We start from the raw sequence: 12248 nt of genomic DNA on the forward strand, positions 1-12248 counted from the left end.
AAGCAATCTTCCAGTTTCCTAAAATAATGTGACAGTTTACTCTGGCCATGTCTATAGATGGAACAGCTCTGCTCGCGATCTCCTCCTTCATCTCGCTCGTCGAGTTGAGCAGCAAGAGGCGGCTCAGGTATGGTTGTTGCAATGTATCCAAGGGGTTGTTTCACATCTTGATTCCCTGCAAGGTTCTATGGCAACCTCTCAAGCTGCTGTTACCACTACGACTGTTACCACTTCTGCGGCTTATGCTACCACTACTTCATCTTCTTCTGGGCTACAGATTCCCTCACCTGAGAAGTATGACGGAGATCTTAAGAGATGCAGAGGATTCTTAAACCAGTATTCACTTCGCATGCAATTCTGCTGCTTTCCCTTCCGAGCGGACCAAAGCTGCAATTATAATTTGCTTGCTCAGTGGTCAGACCCTTGCCTGGGCTTCTCCGTTGTGGTAGTGTAAAGATCCTCTCCTGGAAAACTCGACTTCCTTTATTGAGATGTTTCAAAAGATATTTGATGAACCTGGAGGAGTCTCATCGGCAGCAGCAAGCCTTTTGAATCTTCGTCAAGGTTCCTCATCAGTCGAGAGTGCAGTTTCACACACTTGCCTCCGAACTGCGTTGAAACAATGAGGCCTTTATAACCACCTTTTGGCAGGGTCTCACTGACTGCATTAAAGATGAATTAGTATCTAGAGAGCTTCCCTCTGATCTTGACGCTCTCATCTCCCTATGCATTCGGATTGACCGCCGCTTCAGAGAGAGAACCCTGGAGAGATTTTCAGTTAGATGCATCCCTCGCTTGGCACCCCAATTTCACAGCCCAGTATCTCCATCTGATGAACCGATGCAGCTCGGGCATATTTTGAATTCTTGCCCAAAGAGACCGGGAAATGCTCCCTCCTCGACGGTAAGAGGGAGGCCGTTCTAGGAGTTGCCGTTTCCACTCCCTATTCTTCCCATAACCCAGAATTTTTTGACGTCTATTCGACTGGTTTCTCCTAATGGACCTCAGTCAACTTCTGCCTTTGTGGATTCCAGCGCTGCTGGAAACTTTATTTTGGCCTCTCTTGCCTCGCAGCTCCATTTGTCTATCCAGACTCTGACTTAGCCGCTTACCCAAAGAGACCGGGAAGCTCTCCCTCCTAGACAGTAGTGCCAAAATCAGCAAGCAATCCTCCAGTTTCCTAAAATAACGTAACATCTCCGGCCTCTGGTGCCCGTTTCACGAGTACCAACGAGAACACGCAAATAACCCTGACCAGACACAATGGGCGACTTTCTCAACACTTCTACCATGTATTATTAGCCGTCACTTAATTCAGGCTTGTATGAGCTAGGAGGTCTTAAGACGTAACCCAGAGTTCACAGTTTGCGAAGGACAAGGACAGGCCTCTGTTGCGGTCACAAAGTCTATGATCAACGTCTTATGTGACTTTTTATCCTTCATACATCATACAATAGGCACAAACACATGCACTCAAAATTCACGAATCTTTCAAAAATCTAATTAACAATACAATTACAGTAAACAGACTAGGTTAGTACTGTATTATATTAATCAGATGATACTTGAGACTTACAAATGCGCATGTCAGATGCCTCAGACAGACATGAGGTGAACCAGAATAGAAAGACCAAAGAGTAGAAATCTCTACTCACCGCTTATTTGTTGGGTTCAAAGTCCAGAGAAATCTCTGCTGTCTGTCTTGTAGCCTGCTAGACAGCGAATCTCAGTGTCAACCTCAAAGTTTTCAGGTCTAAAATCTGTTCAGAGTTTCCCTAGTGGTGTCAAATATATCTGGAAGCGCTTCAATAACAGCTGGAGAGAATAGGCATAGACCAAGGTTCTGTATACAAGGAATATTCTGTTTAATATGTCAAAGTTAAAAGTTTTTATAGCATTCTGAATATATGTGAATCCTACGTCATAAGCATACAATAGTCTATGGAATGCACTGCTGATTAACTATCTCACGTATACTTGAAGTTTCTAGCTTCTTCCCCCTTCTCAGGCCAGATGTGGCAATTATTCTTATGTATGTCTTGTTAGCTACACCTCAAGACCATATGGGCTTACATCTTGCAAAACTATATTTCGATTGGGTTGGGTTGTGCTCCGCACCAGGTCATAAACCCCTTATATATAGTTGATGTAAATAATAACCAATCTTAATTGGGGAGGTGCTCCTGTACTAATATTGAGACATTTTAACAAAAGAAAGAGGAAGAAAGAATAGTACTGTAGAGGGCATTCTTTTGGACAGATCTGTCCAAAAGAGTGCCCTCTACAGTACTATTCTTTCTTCCTCTTTCTTTTGTTAAAACTATATTTCAGCAGAAAATTAATAACTGCTTCTAAGCAACTAAAATATCTGTGGGAGTTACAAAAATGGCTGAACAAGGGCTTCATGAGGCCTTAACAAAAAATCATATTTAACATTAGGCACTAGACAGTTCCTTCTGTGAGTCTAGCCACACCCCTTATGGTAATAGCCATGTCCCCTCCAATGAATAAATGTAACACAGTGCTCCACATTTGCAAAAGGTGACCCTGAATAGGAATTCATTGTTGCACAACAGGGACAGAATATTATAATTATAATTATTATATTTTTTTTCCCGTGAATCTAGTGTCCTCTTTTACCTTATCATTCTGCATGTATAGAATCCTGAACTACTCCATCTGGTGGAAATGTTTGTTTTCTAGCAGAGGCACTGATAGACCCAATACTCAAAACACCACTGAGAAAATAGAAAAATCCAGATGTAAAATATTATTATTGTTTCTAATTGCAAAGAGGGTGCCTTCCACAGTTTATATGCTAATTTGCCCTGTTTCTACATGGATGCACCTGTTCTAATTGGTGACATTTCTGAGCGTGGGCTAGGCTCATGAATGCACCTAGTTATGCACTTACATGTGAAAAGTTAGTTTTCACTTTACAGCATAGGCTTACTTCATTGAGAATAAAGCGGTGGGGAAGGTATTTTCCCTGTTTAGCAGGGCATCATAGAGCACTTTTATGCTCGCTAAAGGACAATACTTTTGCACCTTCCAAATACAGCCAATATATATATAGATTATTTTTAAACACTCAAAAGTACACAAGTAATATGTAAAGTGAAACTGCAGTATTTTAGAAGAAAAAAGAGAAAAGAGGAAGTGAATGAAGGATATACCTTTCAATTTTGCCAGACTTTTAATATACGGAGGTTTCATTGTGTGCTCAGTGCTTGCTTCAGTAATTGATCAGTTTGTGAAGAAGTGAATGGAGAATGTAGTAGTCATAATGAGTGGGTTAAAGTGTGCTGAAGTAAAATGCCAGAGAATGACACTGTATGATCTTCTAAGCTTGACAACATGAAAAATTATTGTTTATGTGGCATGTCTCACATTTAGTAAATGTTCTATAGGTTTTGTCCATCAACAACTTTAATATATTTTACCTTCACCAGCCTGTCTTATTTGTTGCACAACTACTGTACAAAGTATCCAATGAATGTTGTAATGATCTTGTCATAGTTTTACATATTATGTATATTGAAACACTTAGTTGTAACATGTTGAATGAAAGTTGATTCTGTAAAAATATATTAAGGTATGTTGGTGAACAGAGCCCACAATATGCAGCTTGAACTACAGAGATGCATTGGGGTTTTTCGTGGCAGTCTTCCTGTATAATTGCAAATTGCGTATAAATATTTTAGTATTGTGAGAAAACTGAAGCTGCTTATCACTGAGCTGTATTACAATTTGTTATATAAGTACTGCAATCATATTGCACATCTGAACTGAACCCCAAAGATTAGGGGAAAATGCCTGGCAGAATTTGGGACATGATATTATGTTATCGAATTGTCATTTGAAGTTAGTATTTTAATGTGCTATTGTGGACATATTTTAAAATTCCATTTAGAGCACAAATGTTTTATATAGAGTAAGTGAGTCATTAAGTGACTATGGTAGGAATTATTTTAGGCCTCTCTAGCTATGTTTTTTCTGGAGTGGGGAAGCATATGTAGTTTTACTGGTACCTTGCTTTATGATGAGGATGCTTGTGATTTATGAACAGAATGTGGGTTTATTATTCTTGAAGCTTAATAAACAACACTTTTTTGGAAAACACACAGACATTGTCAATGCCACTCACTTTTCCCTCATTTTAGCATTAGCGTGTTTATTTGTAGTGATCACCTACAGCTACAGAAAACAGGGGGCGTGCAACTTGAGCTGCAACCCATTATAATACATCACTAATTGTCCAGATGATCATTTGCCCCTGTTTTAGAATGCCTTATTTATAAATGGTAAAAAAAACAGTTCTGACTTAAAACATCCACACAATAAGCTTGTATCCTTACCCTCAATTAAATATAAACAAAATTGCTATCCCCCTTCCAATGAATATCAAGAGTGCCCCAGCTGTGAACACAGATCCTGCGGCCTCGGCTATTCATGATGTACCAAGAGTCTCAACACAAGACATTGGGTGCCTGGACCTTCGGCAAGATTTAAAGAGGAGCTTCCCCATCAGGGCTGCCAGGAGGGGCCACCCTGCTCATAACCCCCCATCCCAGTAAGAGGGAAGGGTCCTCCTTTCTTGCATGTTGTGCAGGATGGTGGGTGAGCTGGAAGGCGTCAAAGCTGATCCAGGTAAGCTAAACAGACTTCAATATACTGCATTGTACTCAGGGACATATCTGTAGCAATAGCAAAGACAGGGAAGAATTAGTACATCAGCTGGAAACCTCCCAGTCCAATATGGGGTGTAGCCGATAGATGTAACTTAAAAAAAAATTTGGCTTATAAAAATACAACAAACCCATGTTGTCCCCATAAGTTATTTCCTTTAAAACAGTTATGACTGTAAAAAAACCCACCTATACCACAATATAATACACTTACTATGGTGTACTATTAGTGGCCTGCTTTTACCTAAAACTGCATTAGTTAAGTATGCTTCATTGCCCTGTTGGGCTAACACTTCCTCTTTTTAAAGACTATAATTACAAAAATTTGTTAGATATCCCTATACCATTTACATAAAAATACAGTAGTATAGTTACTTGACAGTATTTTAGCTGCATCAATGTTTTTTCTCCCAGCTCCAACACAAAACCTCATTAATGACGCCAGCCACCCCATCCAACACTGCAACTCCAGGCAACCCTCTTCTTTAGCTTCTGCTGAAGGTCCTGCACCCTGAGATCCATAGCCGAGGCCCACACTCCCTGTATTATTCCTTTCTGGATTCTGTAGGCAACAGCAGGGGCTAAAGGCAGGGCAGTTCAGGAAACTGCATGGGGAAAAAGTCTGAAGTAAACTGATATCGCTTAAATACCTGTCAAGAACATGACTATGACATGTACACCGAGGTACATTAACACCAGGATAATAGAGGCTAGTAATTTGTTTGTCCATTGAATCTAGGTTTGCCGAAGCAGGTCTTTAAATGTGGGTTTAAATATTGGAATCAGTGTAAAATGGAGTGAGTATAAATGATTTATTGGAGAGCAATTGGAAATTCTCTTCATTTCTTTAAAGCATACTTAATATGAACAAATGGGATGTGTAATCCATATAACAGGCACTTTAACACACTTATACCCGCAATTAAAAAAAAAACATTTTTGGGCTGAAACATTTTAACGGTTTAATCAATATTTAATTCTTTTATAGCTCAAATTTATTTAATACTCAGCATTTACATTCTATTATTGCTTAACAATTTTTCTAACGTACATAGGTAAATAGACATACTACAGACTTATTTCCCCATGCATGATGATTTCCTACTCTATACAAATATAAGGAGTTAAATATATTTATATCGAAACATACACCACAAAATGCTAGACTGAAATAGTTATCCACATGGATTGTCTAGAAGGGGCATGTTAGCAAGGGCTTAGGATGAGTACAAGGCAATAAAGTGTTAGTTATTAATTATCTTATATATTATGTCATATGGTTCACAAACTCTTCTGTTTTACTCCTGCAGCATCATCACTGCCAAATCAAAGGACTCCCATGAGGTCAGCACTGTCACCACCCCAGAGAAGTGGGACATTGGTCACATATAGCACTACATCAGTAGAAGGAGATACAGAAGATCAAGAATTAGAAAACAGAAGGTGTCAAGGAATGATTATCAATCCTTACCTAGAGCACTGGTCCCCAACAAAGGAAGAGGTGCGTGTGTCTCTCACCGTGGGGAGACAAATCAAGCAGTCCTTCAGACGTGTGTCTCCAGGGCCACTAGCCTCTTCCACAGAAGATCCTTTATGCTATCTTTCTGCACATACAGGCTGGGGGGATGAGAGTGACTCAGATATTCCCCCATCTGACAGGGTTCCTGATTCAGCAGAGTCTACACAGTCTGAAAGAGATGGCGGCAGCCAGCAAACTGAGATTGGATCATTGCCTGGAGGAATGGTCTGGCCTTTGATGCAGGACCACAGAAAAGATAATGATGGAGAAGAAGACCACCAACTTGCTTCTTCTCAGCGAAGTGAACACAGCTGTAACGAATCCCTCCTTTCCTCTGAGTATCCTGAGGGTGACCAAGCCTCTAGTGCAACAATGCCAAGAAGACTTGGACGCCCTCGTGCTAAAGATGACAGAAGAGCTCGCTGGAGAGCTAGTCTCCATCGCCTTTTACAGCTGGAGAAATTGAGAGATCAATTGTACCGTCAAGAGCTGGCTTTAAAAGAAGAAGAGATGACCCGCCAGCGGGAGGAGCGAGCAAGGGATAGGGAGCTCCACCGTCAGCTACTTGGTGTTCTTGGTGACATCCGTGATGAACTTAGAAAGAGGAGACAAGAGAGAGCAATTGCTCAGGAGGGTCAAGGTCCTGAAGGCAGGGGTACACCATGCAGTGGTAACGCCACTACTGGCCGAAGGGCTCGTGGAGGACTAACACGTCCAAGAGGGACACGCATTTCTTCTGTCTCTGCCACTTTGCCCTGTTCTTTTGCTCAGTTCTTTCTTCAGGATCCAAGAACTGGGTCTTCTATGCCAAGCACTATGGCCAGGGGCAGCAACGAGAACCCCACCTGGGCAGGAAGCCGGCTTATTGGCCCCCTGCGCAGGAGGGGACAACCTCGTGGCCGTCCCCGAGTCCACCCCAAACTAGTGATGGGGGATACCCATGGATAATTAAGAACTGGCCTTTTTCATGTTTTTCAACAATAAAGAAGGTGTTGAAAAACAATGTGTCTTTTTTCATTGCTATAAATCATAGTTTAATATGAGACAATGCACCTCAAAATATAGCAGAAATGTATTCAAAGTGATAGAAGAGCTATGTAGCTATTTTCAGGCATGGATCTGATTTATTGATTTCATATAGGTTACAAAACTCGAAGTAAACTTGTGATTTTTTTTTTATTATCTCTTATTGCCAATGTAGAGTATGTTTATCCTTATAATACAGCTATCTTAAGAGGAGTCATGCTTAATATTAAAGTGATGCTGTAAAACTTTCCTGATTATAACTGATTACATCACTTAATGGCCATGTTAACAATTTGAGTTATAGCAGATCACAAAGTAAAAGCTATTTGTCGATTATCAACATGTCATTAAAGAACAAGACACATACAAAACACAGCTTCTACATGACATGTTTTAATACACAGATAGAATTGTTATAAAGTGAAAAGCTACCAGGGATAGGTGGCAATGTAAATATTTTTAAAGAAGTCCTCAAAATGGAAAACTTTTCCCACTGCTTTGCTATACTTGAATTTATAAATTCTATTTAACTCAAGACTCGATAAAAGTATTTCTGGTTATATTTCTGGTTAGAAAAATAAAGAAAAATAGCCATTGATTGTGCTATTATGGGTGAAATCATAATCTAGATATTTGACATTAAACACATTTTAATGTTGCCATCTTTGTTGAATAAGTATCCATCAGATCAGGAGGTCCTTCCCTTTCAAATAACATTTACTTTAGGCTAGATGGGAAACTTGTGTTAATGGCATAGGTGCACAACTGGGAATTTCGGTTATGACTTCATACCCAGTCTGGAGCGGTAAATAAACCTTCTGCTCATGGTACCTTTAAGTTACCTTTAAGTTAGATCAGACTCTTTACTTCCTTGGGCTGTGTGGGTAGTAAAGTGGAAAAGGATCTCTTGCACGTGTCAATTTAAAAAACATTTAGACAGTGGAACATTATAAGTGCATCAGTTCACAGTATAGTTGGTGTAAAATCCCACAGTACATCAGTGTTGTTACCCAAGAGCTGACACATCATGTCTTTTGGCTAATCACTCCCACTCTTCAGCTATGCACTGTCCTCTGTAGCACCTCTCTCCTGATTTACTATCATGCCAAATATTCTTCACTTTAATGTCCCTTTTGTCTTACAAATGCACTATGATGCCTAGCATGCTAAAGCTCTCTGCAGGTCCAGTTGGCTCTCTAGAACTTTGCCTAGCATATCTCACAACTGCACCTCAGTTCTCCATACAGCATTCTCTTGTTGGCTACCAAACAAGGTTAAGTCTTGATGGGCTTGGGCTTGGACTTAACTCAGACTTGCTCACTCTGGGATAGTTAGACTACACAAATTCAGACTTTTGTCTGTCAGCAAGAACCTCCATTCTCTCACCTTAGATGATCCTCAGAGGAGTATATAAAATTTGTCTCCCTGCATTAGCATATGCTACAGGATTGGCTGGGCTCTATTTCAATACTCCAATCCAATCTCTAATTCCTGATCATCTCTCTGGGGTTAAACTCTTAGTTAATCCCATAATGGTGCATCCTACTAACAGTGCTAAGCCTAGCTTTTGATACCTATTTTTTTATATTTATTTACTGTCCAACAACCCAAAAATAAAATCTAATGACTGTATAAAGGCTGTTCAATTCTTCAAATCATGAGTTCATCTATATATTTCTGCTTTAAATTGTGTCTGTACTGTGAATTGTTGTGCCTAATTCACATTTTTTAGACTAGTTTATATATCTTTATATTGAAGTTTTTTTGGTGGTAGCATTTTTTATCTACACTGAACTGAGCAAAGAAACTCTAAAATATTTTCTTTTTAGTTCATCTGGTTATGTTTCCTAGGTCATTTGGTAAACCTAATGCATTGTTTATACTCTCTTTCAATTGTTTTTGATATTTTCGGCCCGAAATGAGGTAAAATATCATAAGACTTATATATTAGATCAAGCCTCTCCAGGTGTGGTGAAACTACAAGCCCCAGAATGCTCTGCCAGCCGATAGCTGTCAGGGTATGCTGGAGATAAACAGGTTGGCCATGCCTGTTTTAAATGCACTTCAGAGATTGTCAGTATACTATATGAATCTCAAGAAATAGGGTACATGATATTGAGGTGAGGTCTGCTGTGCTCTACTACACAAGGAGCTGCACGACACATTCAATATCTATGTGGATCATAATTCTGTAAGAAGAGGGCACAGGAAGAAAAAAATTTAATTAATGTCACCTGGTAACAGTGTAGACATTAATGATAAAACACTTAAAAGAAAAAGATAGTGCTTTTTTATCTTTTTCCATTAAATACATTTATTAGGATGATCTTAATGTCTACTGAGCATAAAATACATTTTTGCAGTTGCAAGTAATTGCAGACACATGTTATATCATGCAATTGGGTCTGTCGACACTACTAATCAGGACTTAAACTAGCCTTTTTTGCTGGAGCAAGTGATACGCAAGAAAAACAAGTAATTCATTTTCAGACATTCTGATCTTGATTCGGACATGACTGCGTGCGCTTGAGTTTGGCAAGGCCTCACTGTAAATTCATTGCGGCAAAACACCCCTTTCCTGTCCAGTTCACTCCCCGAAATCATAGGCTGTAGTAAGTGTTCTTTGTGTACGAAGATGTTCTGGGCATGCACAGAGTGATTTTTTTGGACGACACACACAAAATCGGCAGATACATGCCTTGATGAGTCAGGCCCAGAAAGTTTTATTTATCCAAACTAACTCACTGTTTGAAAAGCCTGAACAAAGAACTACTAATTAAAGCCATAAGCCAGTAGAATGGTGATAGTCTGAATCAATAAGTATTATGAAAAGGAAATTAGCTGGGGAAATCTCAATACTTTGACCTTTCCCAATGTTTCAGAAGCTGTTAGTTTGGCATACAGCTGCATAACAATCATCCAGTCCTCATCTCCAATGAGTTACAAGGCCATTCATATACCAGCTGAGGCCCTCACTTGCAGATGTTAATTATAATTATCTTTGGCACCAACAGTGTCTTTTATCAATCCATAAGTCTGTGATAATCTTTATTTTCAATATTGTGAATAGCAATACATACTTTAAGACCGTAAATGTTAGTCAGGAATGTTTATCGGATTTGTTGCATCCGCATAATAGAACATAAAAAAGAAGTTATTTTCTACCTATGCATAACAGTGCAGTAAATGGTACATAAGGATCTCCTTTGGTTTGTGCAGTCTGCATCTTATAGTGCATTGAGCATATTAACATAGTTAAACAGATCTTGTGGGGGCAATAACATCTGCTACATATGGTCTCGAAACAGAAATTGCACAGATTGGAGCCTTCAGTACATTATAAAAGGAAGCTGGCCTCCTCTAGTTTATAAACAGTTAAACCTATCAAAACAGTTTACATTTATAGAACTAGGTCTTCCAAGTGAAGAGAAAACATCTCCAAAGAATGTTAAATAATTGACCTGGATGATCCATCTCGTTTTAATGCTTCCTCCAACTCTTAACCAAATTACTTGCTATCTCAGAGGACATTAGAACATTTTGAAAAATCCATGTATGTACTTTCTGGGCTGGATTATTCATTCCTTTGTTTGTGTCAACTCAGCAGTTGGGGCCCACAGCACAATTATAAAGTGTATAACAGAAATATAAGAAGCAATGAAACCACTGCAATTATCACTATCCCATATGTTTTGGCTATATACTGCAATTTAATTTTAGTACTATTTTGGTACACAAAAATGTAAAACATTCATGGAACAGGTGTCAAGAAGGAAAAAATAATATGTACATCCAAAAGTGTCAACTAGAAATTTTATAGTGTTTATGCAAACCAACAAGGTACATGATGCAAACATGCTTCAGAATAGAGATGTTAAAAAACCCTGAAGATTTAATATTCTGTAGCGGGTTATTGATGCAAAATAAATTGATAAAGAGGGTGCCCAGTGCAAAAAGTACCAGAGCTGGTGGTCTTCAGGTGTCTCCTTATACTTTTAATGGGACCTATTTTGCACCTCATGTTGCATTTTGAGAAACAAATACATTTCTAGTCGTTCTTCGAGCAATATAATAAAAACATTCATGTGCACAAAAGTGCCACATGTAAAAATAATAAATACTATTCACATATCCCCTCAGTATCATGAATAATGTACGCCATAAATGAATTTCAGTCCAGGGTTTTAGGAAAAAAACTGAGAAATTTATTTTAATGAAAGTGGTAATTGTAAAGTGGTAGGAGGTTGGACTTTGATCTGACACTAACACTTCTGCATCTTGCACCTCTTTAGATTTTTCTTTCTGCTCACCTAGGAGCACTTCTAGTTTGAGGAGGCATCTTCTGCGAGTGGAAAGTAGTCATGCTCCCTGAAGTGACCAGGAAACTCCACCCACATGCACCAATACAATATCAAGGCATTTTTCTATGTGCATTAAGTGTACTTCGTAAATTAGATTCAATGTGTTTAAACAATACCTACTGCTTCTCTGCTTCATTCTTTTCTCACTTCATATTATTCTTATTTCATCACCAAAAAGTTACATTGCCCACAATTCAGCACCACCTCTGAACCTGGTCTCTACTCAAGTCCTTCTCCATATACAAGTTTCCTGTCACAAATCTCAGCTATGTGATATACTGCCATCTTTCCTTTCTCTCATTGAATGTGCATATTGCCCATTACAGGCTGCCTCTACTTGGATTTAATTAGGTACTGTGTAGATAAATTTAGGAGAGCCTCATAATTCTCACCACTTTCCTAGTCTTGTATGGTGCACACACTTTCTCCTTGTTTCAGTGACAAAATAATTCAAAAGTCTAATAGTCACAGCAATAGCTTTTTCTGTACATGTTGAGCCTGAGTCATTAAGAAAAGTAAGGCAAAAAAGGAGTAAATGTTCTCCGGGACAAACCATGTTACAATGCAAAGGATACATATTAGTTTATTATTTTGCATATAAGTTAAATACTGGCTGTTTTTTTTTCTAGAACAAATACTTGATAGCTTTACTTT

At 38.9% G+C, this 12248-nt stretch overlaps 1 protein-coding gene across 5 annotated transcripts in view; it reads left to right on the plus strand.

Moving 5' to 3' along the window:
- Positions 1-12248, plus strand: part of DLGAP3 (DLG associated protein 3) — a 406147-nt gene that overhangs the window by 312253 nt on the left and 81646 nt on the right. The window contains exon 7 of one of the 5 annotated variants that reach the window (XM_075195499.1): positions 5999-7210. The exons of the other annotated variants lie outside the window; for them this stretch is intronic. Coding sequence (XP_075051600.1) covers positions 5999-7155 — 1157 coding nt within the window. The 3' untranslated portion in view covers positions 7156-7210. Of the gene's footprint in view, positions 1-5998; positions 7211-12248 lie in introns of those variants that run through there. 5 annotated transcript variants of the gene reach the window in all.

This window comes from Mixophyes fleayi, chromosome 2 (genome assembly GCF_038048845.1).
Source record: "Mixophyes fleayi isolate aMixFle1 chromosome 2, aMixFle1.hap1, whole genome shotgun sequence".
NCBI lineage: Eukaryota > Metazoa > Chordata > Amphibia > Anura > Limnodynastidae > Mixophyes > Mixophyes fleayi.